We start from the raw sequence: 23,956 nt of genomic DNA on the forward strand, positions 1-23,956 counted from the left end.
AAACCTTTTGTTCAAGCTTTGTTTTCATTTGCATCAAAAGAGAGAAATTAGAGCCCTGAAGTTTTCCAGAGCATCCCAAATACCTGAACACACACACACACACTGTATGAATATCTATAAATCCAGCCTTCCTCTTAATCCCAGAAACCCAACACACACTGAGGTCTCCTTTACCATTTCTTGCCCACCACTTGGTAGGAGAACACGCATTTACCTCCGTGCATGGCATCAATTCGGATCTTCAGTTGGCTGGGCCCAGTCAGCAAACTCTTGATGGCATTAAAGTCAAAGATGGTCCGAAGGAGGTTGAGATAGATATCCACTGGGTCCACTATCTCCACTAAGGATAGGAAAGCAAAAGGAGACACCAGTGACTACCCATGAAGAATACTTGGAAGCATAAAAATGCATGAAATTGGGATCACAATCACATCATAACCCCACACATTTACGTGGGAAGCGAAGTAACCATTTGCAGACAAAATCACAAATTAAAGCACAATCAAGATGCTGCAAAGTTTGCAGGTGATCGGAAGGTGTGAAAAATCTCAAGTTATAAATTCTTCTTTGCAAGTGAAAAAAATCAACCACAAGAATAAAGTAGTTAAGATAAAACTATGCCTACTGTCCCTACTCCCACCTTCTTTCCCTCCCCCAAACTGCAACACCTCAATGCTAAGAGGCATCTTGGCACAGCCGGTTGCCTCTCCTGTGGGGAATGGCCAAAGAATGACTCAGCTGGCCTGAAACAAATCAAGACGTGACCTCCGCAATGACCCCTACTTTCCAAATGCCACGGTGCCAACCAGATCCAGGTTCTGAATTGGTGGTGACGGATATTTGTCTGAGTTTGTGTGGCGTCTCCTGCATGCCCAGTCTAGTACCAGTCTCAGGGTGAGCGCCAGCTATTTGGAAATCCTCATTAAACACAAATGCTCTCCAGTGTCCTGCACCACCCAATGACCAGGCATGCAAAACGAGTCTTTTCCACTTATTTCACAGATTCATAAAACCCGGAATACATCACAGTTTTCAACCTTGGCAATCAGTACATAATTAATACTCAGAAAGTACTTTTCCTAGAAGTAATAAATATTTTATTTTAGGCACTAAAATTTGTCCACGAGCCCTGCTTTTTAAATTCGTAGTTAAATTTTGAAACTTACGTATGCTGTTTCTCAAATTTTTCAAAAAACATACTACTTTAGAATCCTGAAACACTTAAACCTGCACTAAAGATATTACCAATCCACCTTTAACAATTTTTAGTAAATCCAGGTGCAATAGTTGATGGATGAGATTTTATATGTAATATGAAGCTGTCCCTTCGTCTAGTCAAATACATGTCTAAAAATATTTTTTCTTGCACTTAAATCAAGGTAGTATGTGTGTCCATTCAAATATAATGTAATTACCGTTTACAGAACACAGATAGTTTTTAATCATCTTTGGATATTTGGAGGATATTAATCTATAAGATAAATTAAAAGTTAATCTATATGAACTGTACATCTAAAAATGATTAACGAGATATACTTTACGTTACATATATTTTACCACAATAAAAAACTAATCTATAAAATAAAAGGTTATGGCTTGAAGTTTTACTCACTCTACAATTTAGGATATTTTTGGCAATTATTTCATTCTGGTTCTTTTCAGAAATTCCTGAACCACTTGTCTAAATACATTTGGTATGTATAGCAGATAACACATAGTACCAAACAGAAATGTAAAAAACAAGGAAGCAAGTAGAATTCCATGAAAACTGAAAGTTCACATCACATAGTTCATGCTCTTCATCCTTTAAGGTGAAATGTCAAAGACTGGTTTGTTTCCAATTAACTCAAGCCTTGCTCAACATTTAAAACAGCAAGAACACAGTACATAAATTATCCCAAATAATTATCTCCAAATTCTTCTTGGGAGCCAGGGAATGTCTCTATCTACCTCGTGGTATCTGTAGCATTATAGAAAACTCATCAAGCTAGCAATGTGCCTGGAGCAGTGGGCCTGAATCTGAGCTCACCAAACATCTGGGTCTCTTGGACAACAAATACAATTGTGAAGATACCATAAATAAATAAATAAAATTTCTTCCTGATGGTAATACCTGCTTTTTCTTAGTCATCTTATTTGCCAGTCCTTCTAAACATATGTAATCAAGTACACTTAAATCATTTGTTTAACATAAAATATCCCTTGCGGACTTCCCTGGTGGTGCAGTAGTTAAGAATCCACCTGCCAATACAGGGGACACTGTTTCAAGTCCTGGTGCGGGAAGATCCCACATGCTGCGAAGCAACTAAGCCCGTGCGCCACAACTACTGAGCCTGCACTCTAGAACCCGCAAGCCACAACTAATGAGCCCTGTGCCACAACTACTGAAGCCCGTGCACCTAGAGCCCGTGCTCTGCAACAAGAGCAGCCACCGCAATGAGAAGCCTGCGCACCGCAAGGAAGAGTAGCCCCCGCTCGCCACAACTAGAGAAAGCCTGCGTGCAACAACAAAGACTCAACATAGACATATACATACATACATATATACATAAATAAAATTTGAAAATAAATAAATAATATATCCCTTGCTTTTAGTTGTCAAGCGATTGTGCAAGCGTGTGTGTGTGTGTGTGTGTGTGTGCAAACTCTCAACTAGATTAGTAAAATCAGGAACTGTTGCTTCCAATAAATATCACATGGTTTTCAATTAATTTCTGCTCACTAGCTAAGCAAGCAATTGACTCAAAATCTTCCAAGTCAAATGTGGTAGAGTTGGCCCAACACTGTGACTCCAAACAGTCCATTTCAAGCTCTTTTCTGTCCCTAAAATACCATGTGGCCATGAGCCAGGTAACTAAATTAACTAAATTAAATTACTTGTAAAATAACTAAACTAAATTAAATTACTTGTAAAATAAGGATACCATCTTAACACAAACTGGATTTAAGCTTATAGGGGCACTGAAGGAGTAAAAAATTGTTAGTTTTATTGCTACTTATATGCCTTCTAGGAAAGAAACAACAGGATAATATAAAGGGTGAAAAAATGATATGCATATCCATGGCATTAATGTTGTTATATGGTTCAATATTAATCTACAAATTGAAAGGTTATAATGGAGGACTTAGAGGCTTTATTCATTCTATAGTACAGGATAATATTTTTTGACAGCTTCATCCCAGTTTTTCAATTCTTGAACCATTTTCCTAAATCCATTTGGTACTTTGTAAATTCCTTTGTAAAATCTCCTAACACGGAGTGTAATGTGGAGCAGGTGATCATCAATTGTGCATTGAATCAACATGAACTGCGTGGTTCTGGCTTGGAAAAGAAATGCCTACCTTCCATGGGAAATTTTAATAACCCCACTACCTTTTAAGGTCTCTTCTTAATTATCTAAAGTATTTCGGTATGTTCACCTTAATTGCTTAGAAAAGCAAAGACACGTTTTGGCTCCACAGCCTGTTCCTGGAACACTGTAAAAGAGTCAGCCATGAAATGTTCCCTATGCCAAAAATGATAGAGAGTTTGGAAAGTCGTTTTGGAAAGTTTGCCAGTTCTAAATATCTTGGCTGCCTTTATTTCTCTCTGCACCACACTCAGATTACATCTACTTATCAAGTGTCACTCCTGAGATTGATAATTCCATCACTTTCGTGTGTGCTTTTCCCTGAAGAAAAAACCAGAGTCACGCCCATCCACGGAGTTATTCTGATTTCTTCAAAATACTGTTTCTCTGTTACCTCTAAACGGTTTGAATTTGTTCTCCAGGTCAAACTCTTGTCTTCCTAGTCGAGACAGGTCGATTCGTAAATCAGGGCATATGGCGTATTCCTCGATTGTTTTGCTGATCTGATAGATTTTGTCTGAGACGACATCTGGCGCAGGACCTAAAATTTGAAAATAATGCACCACCGAAAATAAATCTGCTTAAAAATTAAATCAGAGAAATGTTAGTTCCTCCTCCACCAAGCAGGAGAAAGATTCATTTTTGCTCTAGACAATGGTCACCAGTTCACAGTTCGATGTACCTCGATATTTCTTATCCTTCCACTCTGGAGGAAACGTGGCCAGCCTCACCTGTTCCATGTAGGCCAATAACCCACATGTTGGTTTGTTTTAATCCACTTCTAAACAATGATATGTCTTCCCTAAAAATAGTCGCACACCTGCCAGGGAGACCTGGTTATGTCATCAGCTTTATTCAGGATATGAGACACAAACAGGATATGCATTTGACAGAACTGAGGGATTCCAGATTTTAACTGCAGCTTCCCAAGTGCACCTAGAGAAAGAAAATACGATTTCTACTCCCAGACCTGCTGCCTATTTGATGCATAAGCTGACCAGGATACATTATTTTCCCCAACTCACACTCTCTAGTGACTCCCAAGTTTTTAAAGTGAGGTTTAAAATATCTGATGCACTTCCTCACAAGGTCAAGCTGACAGTTAAGGTGAAGTGATAGGCTTTAAATGAACTGAACATGAAATCAATGGTTGTCCTCCTTTAATTTTTCTTTTCTTTTTAATTTTTATATCTTCATGCAAGCAACTTTAGGTTTTCTACGAGTTTGGGAATCAAATAAATAAGTAGATTGAAAGATCTAAAACATAAATAATTGATAACTTTGTATATTGATCTCACTCACCAGCTATAACTTTCTACTGAACAGAAATTATTTCTTGATTTCTTTTATATCCCAGCGCTTAGAGCTACACTGCCCAATTCAATAGCTGCTAGCCACATGTGGCTCTTGAACATTTGAAATGTGACTAGTCAAACTGACATGTGCTGCAGTTACAAAATACACATCAAACGTTGAAGAGTTATAGAAAAATAGAATACATTACATTAATAATTTTATAGTAACATGTTGAAGTGATAATATTTTGGATATATTAAGTTAAATAAAATATATTATTCATTTCACCTGCTTCTTTTTACTTTTTTAGGTAGCTACTAGAAAATTTTTAATTACAAATGTGGCTCACAATATATTTCTTTCTTTTTTTTTTAACATCTTTATTGGAGTATAATTGCTTTACAATGGTGTGTTAGTTTCTGCTTTATAACAAATTGAATCAACTATACATATACATATACCCCCATATCCCCTCCCTCTTGCGTCTCCCTCCCCCACTCCCTATCCCACCCCTCTATGTGGTCACAAAGCACCGAGCTGATCCCCCTGAGCTATGTGGCTGCTTCCCACTAGCTATCTATTTTACATTTGATAGTGTATATATGTCCATGCCACTCTCTCACTTCATCCCAGTTTACCCTTCCACCTCCCCGTGTCCTCAAGTCCATTCTCTATGTCTGCGTCTTTATTCCTGTCCTGCCCCTAGGTTCTTCAGAACCTTTTTTTTTTTATTCCAGATATATGTGTTAGCATGCGGTATTTGTTTTTCTCTTTCTGACTTACTTCACTCTGTATGACAGGCTCTAGGTCCATCCAGCTCACTACAAATAACAATTCCATTTCTTTTTATGGCTGAGTAATATTCCATTGTATATATGTACCACATCTTCTTTATCCATTCATCTGTCAATGGACACTTAGGTTGCTTCCATGTCCTGGCTATTGTAAATAGAGCTGCAATGAACATTGTGGTACATGACTCTTTTTGAATTATGGTTTTCTCAGGGTATATGCCCAGTAGTGGAATTGCTGGGTCGTATGGTAGTTCTATTTTTAGTTTTTTAAGGAACCTCCATACTGTTCTCCATAGTGGCTGTATCAATTTACATTCCCACCAACAGTGCAAGAGGGTTCCCTTTTTTCCACACCCTCTCCAGCATTTATTGTTTCTAGATTTGTTGATGAGGGCCATTCTGGCCGGTGTGAGGTGATACCTCACTGTGGTTCTGATTCGCATTTCTCTAATGATGTTGAGCATTCTTTCATGTGTTTGTTGGCAATCTGTATATCTTCTTTGGAGAAATGTCTATTGGGGTCTTCTGCCCATTTTTGGATTGGGTTGTTTGTTTGTTTTTTGATGTTGAGCTGCATGAGCTGCTTCACAATATATTTCTATTGGACAGTGCTGCCTTAGAGCATAGCACTGTTACCGTCTCCCAAAAAAGGTGCACTGAACATATGAAAAGGAATAATGACCAAACTCATCAAGTTGCATACCTTAAATGTGTGCCGGTTTTTTATATATCAATTACATCTCAATAAAGCAGGGGGAGAGGGGGGAAAGGAACAGCAATAGCACCATTTCAGTGGATAGAAAAGAGCCTAGTAGATTTTACCCACGTTTTCTCACATAGGAAAAGTGAAGACCACAAAGAAGTAAACATAGCCCTTCTCAGCTTCACTCCTTACCATTTTTTATTCTTTTGCAAAACTTAAAAAGTAGAGTGCTATTTACTTTTTGCATTTGTTTATGCTTGCCAGATGACACACGTCTATCCCTCTGCCTCCCAGGCACCACACTACGTTCTTGGGATGTTTCCATCACATTTTAAAAGTCTCCATCTGAGTTTGTTTGCCAAAGCACACTGATTTCCAAAAGCAACACTGATAACCTCTGAGTCCATCAGCATCCTCTGCATCTCTTCACATCTTCCCGGTTCTTGACATCTTCCACTCCAGTGACTTCCCTCTTCATTTTAGTCAATTCCTAGTACAGTCCTAGTACTGTCTTTTGATATGCTTCTTGCAAAAATATCAAATTTGAGTATCTTAATCCCACAAATTCCTAATCTTTCATCTACCCTACTTTGTACCCCTGTGAACCTGTTCCTCATTCCTATACTGATGCCCAACATCACTTGATTACTCCCAGGCCATCGGTCCATTTCATTTCACTGGTCTCTTATCCTAGAAGGACCCTATGGTCTAGCATTTGAGCCTTGCCTTTGTTAGTACAATAAGACAAGCCAACATTTGTTGAAACTTACACATACCACCTTTCACATCGTACGTGGAATTCAGCATTCACAAAAAGCAGATGAAGTAAGAATCATTAGTATCCTCATTTTCCAAATAAGGAAACTGAAATTGGAAGAGGTGACCTTAAGACAGGTCACATCACTCGTGTGACAGAGGCTGGGTTTGACTCCTAATAGTCTGATGTCAGCTCAGACACTCTTAACAACTACCAGCCCACCTTATGCTCTGCCATGCCCGCACTGCCATTCCCCAATCCCGGGACATCACCATCATCTGCTCCATTGCTGCTATTCCCACACTCCCCCCATGTATTACTGAAGGCAGTCGTGAAATTACACCAACTGGCTCCCCCGAAAAATGAGACTGCTTAACTTCAACTCGGTCCTCACAACCCCTCAGGAATCCTCAACAAATTTCCCAGAGGACCTTTTAGAAAACATATCCATTTATCCCCTTCTCTATCCTTTCCCCGTTATCAGAGCAAGTTACATTTCCTCTTCTTTTTTTTCAACAGATATAGGCAAGTATTTCCCAAAACTTCCACTCTGCACCCTCAAAGTGCTTCTTTCCCTCATCTCTGCCTCCTTACTCAGAAGTTCTACCTACTTCTCAGAATCTAGGTTCCAAATGAGCTCCACAGCTTATGAGTTCTATGACACTGGGCAAGTTTTTTAAACCATGAGGATTAAATGAGAACATGTATGTAAAGTTCTGACTATGAAGCTTGGCACACTGTAATTATTCCAAAAAATCAGTATTTTTATTACTGATTCCTTTTGTCCTCTAGCACCTTCTCTGCTATTTAAAAACATGCTCAGAAAGGTCCTGTCCTCTAAATAATTTAAAAGCAACATAGCTTTAGATGTGTCCTATTTCCCTGGATGTGCCTACTAATTCTATAGACACTTCGCTTTTAACTTATGCCATAAGATGTATTTGTATGACACCCAATAGAAGAGATGAATGTCTGCAACTTCAGATGAAGGATAACATGGTAAAAGTCACTCTAAGTGGGAAGAAACCAACTGAATATCTCCATGCCATCAGGAATGTTAGTCTCATTAATGATGCCAAGACATGTAAACATGAAGAATTAAATGTAAGAGGAAGGACTTTCAACAGAGTTAAAGGCTAAACGATAAGTTCAACCCCCTCCCCCTATTCAGGATATGACTGAACAGGTCTCATAACCTCCTGTAATTCGGTCTACGAAATGGTTATTTAAATAATATCTTCCCCTTTTATGCCTCACAAGTTATCATAGAGATGACTAAGATTCTCTTGCAAGACACGAAGTCAGACATTAATTTAAATGATTAAATACACAATTTAGTTTGGCAACTTATATATTACATTGCTCTACAAATTCCCATTTTCTGAGCTCATGAAATGGCCTGTGTTATCAGTGTGCAGAACACCTACGCACTGCATATTTTTTCCTGAAATATTCAGTAGCTGCTGCAAGACTAGATGTTGGCCCTAGGTGTGCTTCTTAGTGAAGCAGGGTTTCTTGAATCACACTTTCAAGAATGAGGCTCCTCATAAGGTGTTTTTTTTAACACGATGTGAGTAATGTTCTTTCTCTGGATAATGTCCAAAATGGCTGCAAGGAGGGGGCAATCATGTACTTCCCCTTCAGGATGTGCTATTTTGCCTGGGCCAGGAATGCTTCATAATGGCAACAGTTGTTGGTTAAAATTCAGCTCCCACCCACATATACACGAAGACTCAGTATTCTAGATTAAAAGAGATTTAAGAGACTTAAAAAACAGATGCAGGGGGGTGGGATGAATTGGGAGATTGGGATTGACATATTTACACTACTATGTATAAAATAGGTAACTAATGAGAACCTACTACATAGCACAGGTAACTCTACTCAGTGCTCTGTGGTGACCTAAATGGGACGGAAATCTTAAAAGGAGGGGATATATGTATACGTATAACTAATTCACTTTGCTGTACAGCAGAAAGTAACACAACATTGTAAAGCAGCTATACTCCAATAAAAATTAATTTAAAAAATAAATAAATAAAATTAAAATTTAAAAAAACAAATGAAATGCATGGTTCTGGGATAAAACTTGGTTTGAACAAAACAGATGTAAATAACATCCGGGGGATACTTGGAAAATTCTGAATACAGATTAGGTTTTAGATGATATTACAGAATTAGTATTATTTTTGTTAGGTGTGATCATGCAGTTATACAGGAATACGTCTTTATTTTAAAGAGATGTCAGAAATATTTGGGTGCAAAATATCTTCATGCTGTAATTTACCTTTAAGCAAAATGGAAAAACAAAGTAATGGAAACATGGTATCCATTTATTATCCTTCCTGCCTTTACATATGTTCAAAAAAATTTTTAATTCACCCCTATACACGTACCCCACCCCAATAGGACTTCTAAACTATAAATTTCTATAAATATAAGAGAAAGTGAAATAATTCTAAGCATGTCAGTGAGAGAAAGTCAACACTATAGGAAAGAGAGAATGTAGGACTTATGCTAAGGAGTCATCTGTCTGACCATGTGACCTTGAGTAAACAGCCTCTCAGGGCTTTGATTTCTTCACCTATAAAATGACAGGAATGATCTAAATGATTTTGAGGGTCTGTTCCAATTTTAAAATCCAGAGTCCTTCCATGTCAGATAAGCATCAACATTCAACCGTTTCACTGTGCTGAGGAGTACAGAGGACCAAAATGGGTTTGAGACCCCATTATGCCATTTCCTCATCATGTCACCCTGGGCGACGTGATGCTTAATTTTATGCGTCAACTTGCTTTGGCCACAGAGAGCCCAGATGTTCATTTAAACGTTATTCTGGGTATGTCTGTGAGGGTGTTTCTGGATAAGATTAACATTTGAATCAGTAGACTGAGTAAAGCAGATTGCCCTCCCCAGTGCGGCTGGGCCTCATCCAACCCACTGAAGGCTTGGACAGAACAAAAAACTGAGAAAGGGAGAATCCACTCTCCACCTGACTGTTTCCAGCTGACACACTGGCCCCTCCTGACTCAGACTGGACCTTACACTCTGCTGCTTCTCAGGCCTTCGGACTCAGATCAGAACCCTAACATCCATTGGCTCTCCTGGGCCTCCAGCTTGCTGACCAAAGATCTTGGGACTTCTCAGCCTCCATAATCACATGAGCCAATTCCTTATAATAAATCCCTATACAGATCTTCCTCAACTTACAATGGAGTCATAGTCCGATCAACCCATCGTAAACTGAAAACATCGTAAGTCGAAAATGCATTTAATACACCTAACATCATGGTTTAGCCTAGCCTACCTTAAGAGTGCTCAGGACACCGATGTTAGTCACCACTTCTACAAAATCATCTATCACAAAGCCTACTTTAAGGTAAAGTGCTGAATATCTCATATAATTTATTGAATACTTACCGAAACTGAAAAACAGAAATGATTGAATGGGTACAGAACGGCTGTAAGTGTACTGGCTGTTTACCCTTGTGATTGGGTGGGAGCTGCATTTGCTGCCCCTGCCCAGGATCACGAGAGAGAATCATACCACGCACACATTGCTAGCCCAGGAAAAGATCAAAATTCAAAATTCAAATGGAGTAGTTTCTATTGAATGCATATTGCTTTTACACCGTTGTAAAGTCAAAAAATCTCTAAATCAAACCATCGTAGGTTGGAGCCCGTCTATGTGTCCTATTGGTTCTGCTTCTCTGGAAAACCCTGACTAATACAGGCACCTCACTAGAAATTTCTGAGCCATTTTCTCTCTTCCTTGCTTGTCCACCATCAGTGGGTCACTGTAAGACTATGACAATATAAAAAGAAAGAAATCATGACAATTAAGCCATATTCTGAACCGCATACCTCCATTGGCAACATTAAATTTCACTCCAAACTCTCCCCCTGGTCCTCCAGGGCAGTGGCTGGCTGTCAGGATGATTCCACCAGCTGCCTTGATCTTTCTGATAATGCAGGATACAGCAGGTGTCGACAAGATGCCATTCTGTCCAATAATCAGCCGACCAATCTAGATTAGCCAAGGAAAAAAAATCAATCCAGTTACATGGGATTGAAGTGCATTTCAATGAGAAAGTGTCCCAGGCTCTATTAGCACACACTAATCACCTGGCAAAAAGAACTGAGTGGGGCTTTCCTGGTGGCACAGTGGTTGAGAGTCCGCCTGCCGATGCAGGGGACATGGGTTTGTGCCCCGGTCCGGGAAGATCCCACATGCCGCGGAGCGGCTGGGCCCATGAGCCATGGCCGCTGAGCCTGCACGTCCAGAGCCTGTGCTCCGCAACGGGAGAGGCCACAACAGTGAGAGGCCCACGTACCGCAAAAAGAAAAAAAAAAAAAAAGAACTGAGTGGGGTTAAGGTGGGGGGCATGTGTAAGGGGGTGGGGGGAAGGGTAGCTCAGGCGTTGTCTTTCCTTCCCCATGTCTTCAAGACCATTTGGGACACCCACATCTCAGTCAGTTATTAACCTGTAAATGGGATCTGCCTCATTGATTTTCAGTAGTTTAAAACACCTGCTTTTGCTGTACACCTGCAACAAATGACATTGTTAATCACCTATACTCCAATATGAAATAAAATTTTTTTTAATATATTAAAGAAAACACCCACTTCCGATGACCAAAGGGTTAGCTTGAATCACACGAGAAGTTCTTAGTTTATACTGGCTTAGAAACCCCACGTGTACATGCTGGAAATTACAAGAAAAAAAAACAGAGCACTTGTCTGCTTCAGCTTCCTTCTCTGCCTCAGCACAAGCTCACACAGTAGGGACCTGATCTGCTACATCCTCATCGTCTGCAAGTGTATTTTAACTGCACTGGGAAGGCCCAGTCTCCTGAAGGCAGAAGTCCTATTTTGGCAACGTGCTAGGGACATTGGAGAAATCCAGCCATGCTAGGCAGAGATCTGGAGGTCATCCATCAGTGTGGCCAGACTCTCTATAGCTACAAAACTGATTTTTTTAAAAAGAAAGAAAACAGCATAGCCCTGCAGAGCATTACTCCATATGTTTTGTTTTAAAATAGGGCCCAACGTCTTCCAATCCAGTGGTTCTCAAATGTTGCTACAAATCAGAATCATTAGTGAAGCCTAGAAAATTCTAGTACTAAGTAGTCTAGTAGTCTAGTCCAGTACTAAGACTGCCTTCCAGACCAATTATATTGGAATCTCGGGGTGGGATCCTGAGCTCCACAGTTGTTTCCAGTATTCAACCAAGTTTGGTGATCAAACCCCCTCGCTACTCAAAGGACCAGAGGCATGGGCATTACCTGCGAGCCTGGGAGAAATGTTAAACCTCAAGCCCTACCCCACACCTACTGAATAAGAATCAGTATTTAGCAAGACCCCACCCCTTCTCCACATAATTCATTTGTCTATTAACGTTTGAGAAGTACCGACATAGCCCAGCAACCAAAACCAGCTCCCGTGTCCAGCTCAACAGCAGTTACCCTGACACCAACGATAGCATTGCTGGAAGTAGGTCACTGACCAGATATGACAATGAGAAAATAGACCAAAAAAAAAAACCTTTAAAGGGCAAACACAAGAGCTCCAAAAACAAAGCACTCTTGCGATAATTCAGTATAGAAAGACCCACACTCTCCACAACCTCCCCAGAGCACATATTTGCAAGTGGATGAGGCAGATTATAAACAAATAAGCCTAACAGTAGTAGTGGTAGTAGTAATTACTAGTTGGGTACATATTGGAAAAAATCAGCAGGTTTCGGTGATAGAGAATAACGGGGTGTTAATTTTAATAGTAACAGTAACAATTATAAGAGCTACGGGAGCTTGGATTTTATTCTAAGTACAAGGGGAATCCATAGAAGGGTTTTAAGCAGTGGAAGTGACCTGATATCAGTTACATTTTTTAAAGATCATGGGCTGAGCAATCCAAAAGATCGTATTAAAAAGCAAGTCATTCACATCAGCAAAGCATTCCAATGTCTGTCCTCGTCTCCCACCAACCCCAGGTAAAGTCAAAGTCTTCATGGTCTACCAGGCCCTACATGACCTGACTGCCATCACCTGCCATTCTCCACTTCCCTCCCTCCCTCTGCTCCGGCCACACTGGCTGGTTTGCTGTTCCTCACACACATCAAGTGTGCTCAGTGCCTTTCCATTTGCTCTTTCCTCTCCTTAGAGCACTCTTATCCAGGTATTCATAAGCCTGCCCCACCCCATCCTTTGGGTTACTGTTTCAACGTCAACTAATCAAAGATAGCACCCTTGACAGCCCTATACAGTAGGGCACCCATAAGTCCGTAATTTCTCTACTGGCCTCTATTTTCTTTATCCTGTTTAGTCTTCTGTATTACACATATTACCCCTTAATATTTTCCATTTTATTTGTTTATTTTCCCACTATATATAAGTTCTAAGGACTTTGGTTTTTTCACTGCTATACTCTGAGTATCTAAAACAAACTTAGCATATACTAAGTACACAATAAGTATATGTTGAATTAATTAATTGAAAAAAATGAATGAATGATGAGGGAGTGGCTGCAATATGCAAAATGCATTAGAGACTGACAAGAGCAAAAGGAGAAAGATCAGATGGAAGGCTCTCACGGCAGAGCTGAGTGTGGACAACATCTTGGACTAGACCAGAGGCAGCAGAAATGAAGAGAAGTGATTACATTTGAATATATTTTTGGAAGGAGAATGAACAGAACATGTGGGTGGAATGAAATATGGAAGAGATATATAGTAGCCAGCCCCTAAGATGGTCCCCAATGCTCTATGCATTCTGGCATTCATGCCTCGGTGCAGGACCCTCCCACAGCGAACAAGGCAGATCTGAGTGATTAGTAGAACACCGCAGAAGCGATGGTGTGTAACTTCCAATAAATGACATTGCTGCTTCTGCCCTGCCCTCTTGGATTGTTCACTCTGGGGGAAGCAGCCACCATGTCACCAGGACACTCAAGGAGCCCTGTGTAGTCACCTGAATGGAGAGGACCTGAAGCCTCCCCCCAACAGCCAGCACCCACTTGCCAGCCGTGCAGGTGAGCCACCTTGCACTAGATCCTCCAGCCCTTCAAGCCTTCATATGACAAAGCCCCCACCAATATGCAACTGGGACCGAGTCAGAACAACCTCCCTCCTGTCCCAGAGAAACTGTAATAGTAAATACTTGTTTATTTTAAGCCACTAAGTTTTGTCATAGTTTCTTACACAGAAATAAATAACTAAAACAGGGGCAGTGAGGAAAGGAGCCAACTCACAGCTGCTACCTTTAATAACTTGATGGATGGTGGTGCCATTGATTGAGAAGGGAAAGACAAAGGACAAAAATCACACTCATATTTTATCCAGAGCCAAGATAAATCATGTTCCACATGCTTTTGTTAAAATTTATTTAGTCATTCAACTTATTTTATTGAGTATTACCATGAAACAGGCAATGTAGAAGACCCTGCAGGTACAGTAATGAATACAAATTAGTCACTACCCTCAAGGAGTAAACATGCAGATTCAAGAATGTGAAAAATATTTGTAACTTTTGTTCATAATTTTCTCTCTCTCCCGTTTTTCAGGATTATTCTTAAAGAAATAATCTTTAAAGGGGAAAAAGGCATTATGTGTAGACACTTCCTATAGTGGTATTCATTAGAGGTAAAAAAATTTTTTTAAATCATTATAAATGACTAATAATGAAGAACCTGTAAAATAAAGTGCGATGTATCAACTTATGGAATATTCTTCAGCCATCTAAAAGGATTATTATGAAGACCGAGCACCTGTGGCAGACCACAGAAAGTTATGCTCCCCTTTCACAGGGCAGGACTGTTGCTGGGCAGCAGCTGCCCAGCCGGGGGCTACACTTTCCAGACCACCCTTGCATCTAGGTGTGGCCACATGACCAGTTCTCGCAATGAGTGATAAACTACTATGAGAATGAGAAAGAAGTAACGTGTGTTCCTTCTGGGCTAAGGCTGTTAAGGAGTAGACACGTCTTCTCCTCACTGCTTATTTCCCCTTCCACAGACTCAACACAGGTGACCACACAGCTCCAGGAGATGCCAGAGCAAGAAGATGAAAAGAACCTGGGTGCCTAACTCACAGGATGGGCAAGAGTCTTTGTTCACCAGCAAAATCCCCATTGGACTATTACGTGAGTGAGAAATAATTTTCTATTGTTTTTAAGGGAATAAAAATTGCCGAGGAGACCTTTAACTCTCCTGGAGGAGGAGTAAGACATGGAGATCACCTTCCTCCCCACAAATACATCAGAAATACATCTACATGTAGAACACCAGAACACCTACTGAATGATGGAAGAAGACCTGACTTCCCAAAAGCCATGTGACTGACAGGGTCTTCATGCTCCGGCCGGGTGTCAGGGCTGAGCTTCTGAGGTGGGAGAGCCGAGTTCAGGACATTGGTCCACCACAGACCTCCTGGCTCCACATAATATCAAATGGCAAAAGCTCTCCCAGAGATCACCATCTCAATGCTAAGACCCAGCTCCACTCAATGACCAGCAAGCTACAGTGCTGGACACCCACAGCCAAACAATTAGCAAGACAGGAACACACCCCCACCCATTAGCAGAGAGGCTGCCTAAAATCATAATAAGGTAACAGACACCCCAAAACACACCACCGGACATGGTCCTGCCCACCAGAAAGACAAGATCCAGCCTCATCCACCACAACACAGGCACCAGTCCCTTCCACCAGGAAACCTACATAACCCACTGAACCAACCTTAGCCACTGGGGGCAGACACGAAAAACAACGGGAACTACGAACCTGCAGCCTGCAAAAAGGAGACCCCAAACACAGTAAGTTAAGCAAAATGAGAAGACAGAGAAACACACAGCAGATGAAGGAGAAGGGTAAAACCCCAGCAGACCAAACAAATGAAGAGGAAATAGACAGTCTACCTGAAAAAGAATTCAGAGTAATGATGGTAAAGATGATCCAAAATTTTGGAAATAGAATGGAGAAAATACAAGAAACGTTTAACAAGGACCTAGAAGAACTAAAACGCAAACAAACAATGATGTACAACAAAATAAATGAAATTAAAAATTCCCTAGAAGGAATCAATAGCAGAATAACTGAGGCAGAAGAACGGATAAGTGACCTGGAAGATAAAATAGTGGAAATAACTACCGCAGAGCAGAATAAAGAAAAAAGAATGAAAAGAATTGAGGACAGTCCCAGAGACCTCTGGGACAACATTAAATGCACCAACATTCGAATTATAGGGGTTCCAGAAGAAGGAGAGAAAAAGAAAAGGACTGAGAAAATATTTGAAGGATTATAGTTCAAAACTTTCCTAATATGGGAAAGGAAAAAGTCAATCAAGTCCAGGAAGTGCAGAGAGTCCCATACAGGATAAATCCAAGGCGAAACACACCAAGACACATATTAATCAAACTATCAAAAATTAAATACAAAGAAAAAATATTAAAAGCAGCAAGGGAAAAATAACATACAAGGGAATCCCCATAAGGTTAACAGCTGATCTTTCAACAGAAACTCTGCAAGCCAGAAGGGAGCGGCAGGACATATTTAAAGTGATGAAAGGGAAAAAACTACAACCAAGATTACTCTACCCAGCAGGGATCTCATTCAGATTTGATGGAGAAATTAAAACCTTTACAGACAAGCAAAAGCTGAGAGAATTCAGCACCACCGAACCAGCTGTACAGCTGTACCAGCTTCTCTAGCAGGAAACACAAGAGAAGGAAAAGAACTACAAAAACAAACCCAAAACAATTAAGAAAATGGTAATAGGAACATACATATCGATAACTACCTTAAATGTAAATGGATTAAATGCTCCAACCAAAAGACATAGACTGCCTGAATGGATACAACAAGAAGACCCATATATATACTGTCTACAAGAGACCCATTTCAGACCTAGGGACACATACACACTGAAAGTGAGGGGATGGAAAAAGATATTCCATGCAAATGGAAATCAAAAGAAAGCTAGAGTAGCAATTCTCATATCAGACAAAATAGACTTTAAAATAAATATTACAAGAGACAAAGAAGGACAATACATAATGATTAAGGGATCAATCCAAGAAGAAGATATAACAATTGTAATTATTTATGCACCCAACATAGGAGCACCTCAATATATAAGGCAAATGCTAACAGCCATAAAAGGGGAAATCTACAGTTACTCAATCATAGTAGGGGACTTTAACACCCTACTTTCACCAATGGACAGACCATCCAAAATGAAAATAAATAAGGAAACACAAGCTTTAAATGATACACTAAACAAGATGGACTTAATTGATATTTAAAGGACATTCCATCCAGAATAACAGATTACATTTTCCTCTCAAGTGCTCATGGAACATTCTCCAGGATAGATCATATCTTGGATAACAAATCAAGCCTTGATTAACTTAAGAAAACTGAAATCATATCAAGTATCTTTCCTACCACAATGCTATGAGACTAGATATCAATTACAGGAAAAAATCTGTAAAAAGTACAAACACATGGAGGCTAAACAATACACTACATAATAACCAAGAGATCACTGAAGAAATCAAAGAGGAAATCAAAAAATACCTAGAAACAAATGACAATGAAATCACGATGACCCAAAACCTATGGGATGCAGCAAAAGCAGTTTTAAGAGGGAAGTTTATAGCAATACAATCCTACCTCAAGAAACAAGAAACATCTCAAACAACCTAACCTTGCACCTAAAGCAATTAGAGAAAGAAGAACAAAAAACCCCCAAAGTTAGCAGAAGGAGAAATCATAAAAATCAGATCAGAAATAAATGAAAAAGAAATAAAGGAACAATAGCAAAGATCAGTAAAACAAAAAGCTGGTTCTTTCAGAAGATAAACAAAATTGATAAACCATTAGCCAGACACATCAAGAAAAAACGGGAGAAGACTCAAATCAATAGAATTAGAAATGAAAAAGGAGAAGTAACAACTGACACTGCAGAAATACAAAGGATCATGAGAGATTACTACAAGCAACTATATGCCAATAAAATGGACAACCTGTAAGAAATGGACAAATTCTTAGAAAAGCACAATGTTCTGAGACTGAACCAGGAAGAAATAGAAAATATAAACAGACCAATCACAAGCGCTGAAATTGAGACTGTGATTAAAAATCTTCCAACAGGTTTCCCTGGTGGCGCAGTGGTTGAGAGTCTGCCTGCCGATGCAGGGGGCACAGATTCGTGCCCCCGTCTGGGAAGATCCCACATGCCGCAGAGTGGCTGGGCCCGTGAGCCATGGCCACTGAGCTTGCGCGTCCAGAGCCTGTGCTCTGCAACGGGAGAGGCCACAACATTGAGAGGCCCAAGTACTGCCAAAAAAAAAAACCTCCAGAACATAGGCATAGAGGGAACTTACCTCAACATAATAAAGGCCATATATGACAAACCCACAGCCAACATCATTCTCAATGGTGAAAAACTGAAACCATTTCCACTAAAATCAGGAACGAGACAAGGTTGTCCACTCTCACCACTCTTATTTAACATAGTTTTGGAAGTTTTAGCCACAGCAGTCAGAGAAGAAAAAGAAATAAAAGGAATCCAAATCAGAAAAGAAGAAGTAAAGCTGTCACTGTTTGCAGATGACATGGTACTATACGTAGAGAATCCTAAAGATGCTATCAGAAAACTACTAGAGCTAATCGATGAATTTGGTAAAGTAGCAGGATACAAAATTAATGCACAGAAATCTCTTGCATTCCTATACCCTAATGATGAAAAATGTGAAAGAGAAATTAAGGAAGCACTTCCATTTACCACTGCAGCAAAAAGAATAAAATATCTAGGGGTAAACCTACCTAAGGAGACAAAAGACCTGTATGCAGAAAACTGTAAGACATTGATGAAAGAAATTAAACATGTAACAAACAGATGGAGAGATATACCATGTTCTTGGATTGGAAGAATCAACACTGTGAAAATGACTATACTGCCCAAAGCAATCTACAGATTCAATGCAATCCCTATCAAACTACCACTGGCATTTTTCACAGAACCAGAACAAAAAATTTCACAATTTGTATGGAAACACAAAAGACCCCGAATAGCCAAAGCAAACTACAGAAAGAAAAATGGAGCTGGAGGAATCAGGCTCCCTGATTTCAGACTATACTACAAAGCTACAGTAATCAAGACAGTGTGGCACTGGCACAAAAACAGAAATATAGATCAATGGAACAGGATAGAAAGCCCAGAGATAAATCCATGCACCTATGGTCAACTAATCTATGACAAAGGAGGCAAGGATATACAATGGAGAAAAGACAGACTCTTCAATAGTGGTGCTGGGAAAACTGGACAGCTACATGTAAAAGAATGAAATTAGAACACTCCCTAACACCATACAGAAAAATCAACTCAAAGTGGATTAAAGACCTAAATGTAAGGCCAGACACTATAAAACTCTTAGAGGAAAACACAGGCAGAACACTCTATGACATAAATCACAGCAAGATCCTTTTTGACCCACCTCCTAGAGAAATGGAAATAAAAAGAAAAATAAACAAATGGGACCTAATGAAACTTAAAAGCTTTTGCATAGCAAAGGAAACCATAAACAAGACAAAAAGACAACCCTCAGAATGGGAGAAAATATTTGCAAATGAAGCAACTGTCAAAGGATTAATCTCCAAAATATATAAGCAGCTCATGCAGCTCAATATCAAAAAAACAGACAACCCAATCCAGAAATGGGCAGAAGACCTAAATAGACATTTCTCCAAAGAAGATATACAGATTGCCAACAAACACATGAAAGAATGCTCAACATCACTAACCATTAGAGAAATGCAAATCAAAGGTACAATGAGGTGTCACCTCACACTGTCAGAATGGCCATCATCAAAAACTCTAGAAACAATAAATGCTGGAGAGGGTGTGGAGAAAAGGGAACCCTCTTGCACTGTTGGTGGGAATGTAAATTGATACAGCCACTGTGGAGAACAGTATGGAGGTTCCTTAAGAAACTAAAACTAGAACTACCATATGACCCAGCAATCCCACTACTGGGCATATACCCTGAGAAAGCCATAATTCAAAAAGAGTCATGTACCACAATGTTGATTGCAGCCCTACTTACAATAGCCAGGACATGGAAGCAACCTAAGTGTCCATCGACAGATGAATGGATAAAGAAGATGTGACACATATATACAATGGAATATTACTCAGCCATAAAAAGAAACGAAATTGAGTTATTTGTAGTGAGCTGGATGGACCTAGAGTCTGTCATACAGAGTGAAATGAGTCAGAAAGAGAAAAACAAATACTGTATGCTAACACATATATATGGAATCTGAAAAAGAAAATGGTTCTGAAGAAACTAGGGGCAGGACAGGAATAAGGAAGACGACGTAGAGAAGGGACTTGAGGACGTGGGGAGGGGGAATGTAAATTGGGATGAAGTGAGAGAGTGGCATGGACATATATACACTACCAAACGTAAAATAAATAGCTAGTTGGAAGCAGCCGCATAGCACAGGGTGATCAGCTCAGGACTCTGAAACCACCTAGAGGGGTGGGATAAGGAGGATGGGAGGGAGGGAGGAGATATGGGGATATATGTACGCGTATAGCTGTTTCACTTTCATATAAAGCAGAAACTAATACACCATTGTAAAGTAATTATACTCCAATAAAGATGTTAAAGAAAATCAAGTTTTTTTGCTATAACAAAACATTTAAGTTTTGTTAAAACATTTAAATATTCAAGTTTATTTGCTATAACAACTTACACTTTCTTAAGTAGTAGAGAGGGAACACAGACAATGCTAAGTCAAAATGCAGATATCTAAATAACTTTTAAGCTATTACAACAATTTACAATTATGTACACTTTGGGGCTAGCACTTAGAAACATACAGAAATAAATATGTACGGTTTATTTGTTAAATAGGAGAGATTATAGATACAGTTTATCTTATTAAATTTGAATTTTTTAAAAAGGTAATATCTTCTCTGTTTAACATTAAAGTGGGAAAATACACTTGAATAAAATTTCAACCTGAAACATTTTAGTTGTCAGTGGAGGATTAATAGGAGATTAAATTCTAGTTATCTGGAAGTTTTTGCTCTGTGGATCTGCTCATTAACCCACCAATACCAAAAAAAATGAGGTAATGCTGGACACTGTATATAACTCTAGTTGAGGGACTTCTGAGAGGAGACAACTGCTGGAGGGGATGCAGGAGAGCGGGTGATGAGGCTTCTAAGATAAGAAATGGAAAATCGTGAAGATATTTGTGCCCCGGGGGAATGCTCACCAAAAAGTGACCTCAGCAAAGGAGGATTTAAATAATCAAGTGGCTAGAAGGACCAGCTCTGTCAAACCAGTCTGACTCTTTCCCCAGCCACTCCTGTCATTGCCCAATGGGCTCGTGAACAGGGTGGCCAACGGCTGCAGGGAGGGAGATCAAGCGTGGGCTCAGCACATGGACCTCCACTCATCAAGGCTGACCTGGCTGCGGCCACCGCTGAGGGCCCTATATGCCCCCAGCAGAGACCAGCCCTCAGTCCAAACTCCACCTCTGTGTTCACATTACCCTCTCTGTGTGTCTGTTTTCTCCTCTTCTGTAAATTCTCCCTCTCCTAATTAGCCCAAGGCAAATGTCATCAGAAAAGCTATGACTTTCAAGATCTAGTAATTGATCAAAGAAACATAACCTTTGGAAGCCCTGTTGTATAAAGAAAAAGCAACGGCAACTTAAAGTTAAAAGATCTAGATATGAGTCTTTGCTCCACCCCTGACCTAAGGCAAATTGTGTCACTTGTCTGAGGCACCTTGTCTTCATCTGCAAAGTTGAGAGGGTTCAGGGTCATGAAAATTCATGTAAGATGAGATTATATAAACTCTTCATGAAATTCAACATGACCCAAATCATGCTATTGCCTTCCCCAAGCCCCTTCCCCTCCCCCAACATTTAAAATTCAATTTTAGACCTTAAATAACCCTTAAACTACCATTTCCCTTTCTGAAAAAGTCTTAGAAGTACTATTCTCTGCCAATGTTGCAGACTGCTACCTTGCAAGAAAAAGATGGTCTACTTACATCATTGGCTTTGGTTTTGTTTACAGCATTGAAGCAGGCAACATCTGACTTCTCTTCCTGAGTGAAACCCAGACCACAGGCTGGGGAGGTCTGAGCCATGGCACTCTGCTGCTCCCTCGCTGACCCTCCCAAAGGGGCACTGGAGGAACTGTCACACCCATACCATACAGTCTGTCTTTGACTGGAGGAAAGGAAACCCCACCCAGCCCTGCAGATGGTGCACCAACCTGGGTGGGCTTTACTGCTACTGAGAAACATGTCCTTCAGTTCCCACTAGGAAAGGGGGGCAAAGTAGACCCCAGTCCAGTGTGGCTTACACACACACACAGAAGGCACACAGATACAGACAGATACCAGGATCCACAGGTAGCCATGAGAACACTGTCACACCAGCGCCTGCAGACGCATACGTGAGGCACACACTTCCCCAGACACCCAGATACACAGACCCAGCATTAACTTGTTCTTATCCAGTCATGACTGCTGAATGCTAGGGAAAGGGAGGATGTAGCAGCTAGCCATGTGCAATTACCATCAATCATTTCCCTCAGTGCAGTTACTTATAATCCCTCTGAGTTTATTCTTCTAACTAGATGCCGGCGTCTTCCACCAACTCTTACGCCTCACCTAGATTGCATCACCATTTACTCCACCCATGAGTGGGCACAGCAAGTGCCTCAGGAATCGATATGCCCTTCCACATACCACAGACCAGTGTCCTGAAATAGAGAAAATTTTATTTCATGAAGCTTTCTCCCAGCACATCCATACTTTACACCACGTGCCGTATACAACGAATTTTGTTAATGATTTTATTTCTGATGGCTCCCTCTTTTCAGAACACTAACAACTACTCTTCTAACTTAGATTTAGTAGAGTTCAGTTTCTAATTAGCTCAGATTCAAGTCCCAGAGAGCAGCAATATACAACTTAAACGCTCAGGCTAGAATCTCAGGGTAGACGTGGAATTTTGATACCAAATGATTTTTCCCCAGTAACATAACAACTAAAGAAAGCAGGATTGTTTTCATGTGTGAAATCACTTAAATAAGATTTCCACTTTCTGGTTTCCTTTTAACTTTAAGTAAGTCATTAAAAAAAAGAGTCCCACAGAGAGAAAAGAAAAAGTAAGCATGACATTCTTCAATAACCTCTGGTCACTGCGTCACATCCCTGTCATTCCCAAAGTGACTCAGAGAGAGTAAAAAGGGCACTAAACAGAAACTTCCTTGATGTTTCACAGACAGAGTGCTGTACAGGACCACACAGCCACCACCGTGTCCACCTACAAAGTGCATGGAAAGCCATAAACACAAAGATGCCTGTTTCTCATCTTCTTGGTTAAACAAAAAACAAAAGCCATGAAGGAAACCCAGAGCCACGCTGCTGTGGATGGCCAGGCTTCAGTCTCTCATCCCTGCTGTCAGAGAGGAGTGCCAGCCCCTGATCACTGCTGCGCATGAGTAAGCAGGAGATGGCTAAGTGGAATTTTGAGAAATAACAAACTCAAGACATGGATGTAGTTATCCAAACATCAAGGGACTTCTCCATTTGCACATGGATAATTGTGCAGTTATACGTTTCGTTACACGGAGACCGGATGGGAGCAACCGAGCTCATCCTCAGATGCGTGTTCCCCTGGAAGCCTTGACACACATACCCAGGGGCTGGAGGGTGAGACGAGAGTTCATTAGAACCAAACCAAGCTGTATTTCACATTTGATTCCCAACATCTGAACAGGTGCAGAAAAGTCACAGGCATCTGGAAGTTTGGCCCAAGTTCTATTCCTCAATCAGCCCACCAATTCTCAAGGTTCTCACTGAGAAGATCAGGTACTCTAGCTTTTCTTGGGTGCAGAATGGGGACAATGAAATTGGAACTTATGTTCCTACTGGTAATTCAGTGCTTGGAAGATACTGAAATCTTTACCTTAAGATATAGAACTCGGCTCACTGAAAGAAGAAAGGGCTCTATCTGCTGCCA

At 40.3% G+C, this 23,956-nt stretch overlaps 1 protein-coding gene across 2 annotated transcripts in view; it reads right to left on the reverse strand.

Annotated features, from left to right (window-relative positions):
- PGM5 (phosphoglucomutase 5) overlaps window positions 1–23,956 on the reverse strand; it is a 194,054-nt gene that overhangs the window by 158,342 nt on the left and 11,756 nt on the right. The window contains exons 2-4 of one of the 2 annotated variants that reach the window (XM_030877055.3): window positions 10,765–10,927; window positions 3,745–3,891; window positions 215–340 (exon numbers count right to left, since the gene is read on the reverse strand). In XM_030877055.3, coding sequence (XP_030732915.1) covers window positions 215–340; window positions 3,745–3,891; window positions 10,765–10,927 — 436 coding nt within the window. The remainder of the gene's footprint in view (window positions 1–214; window positions 341–3,744; window positions 3,892–10,764; window positions 10,928–23,956) is intronic. The other variant, XM_060299977.2, reaches the window with a different exon arrangement.

The sequence above is a fragment of the Globicephala melas genome, chromosome 6 (genome assembly GCF_963455315.2).
Source record: "Globicephala melas chromosome 6, mGloMel1.2, whole genome shotgun sequence".
Taxonomy (NCBI): domain Eukaryota; kingdom Metazoa; phylum Chordata; class Mammalia; order Artiodactyla; family Delphinidae; genus Globicephala; species Globicephala melas.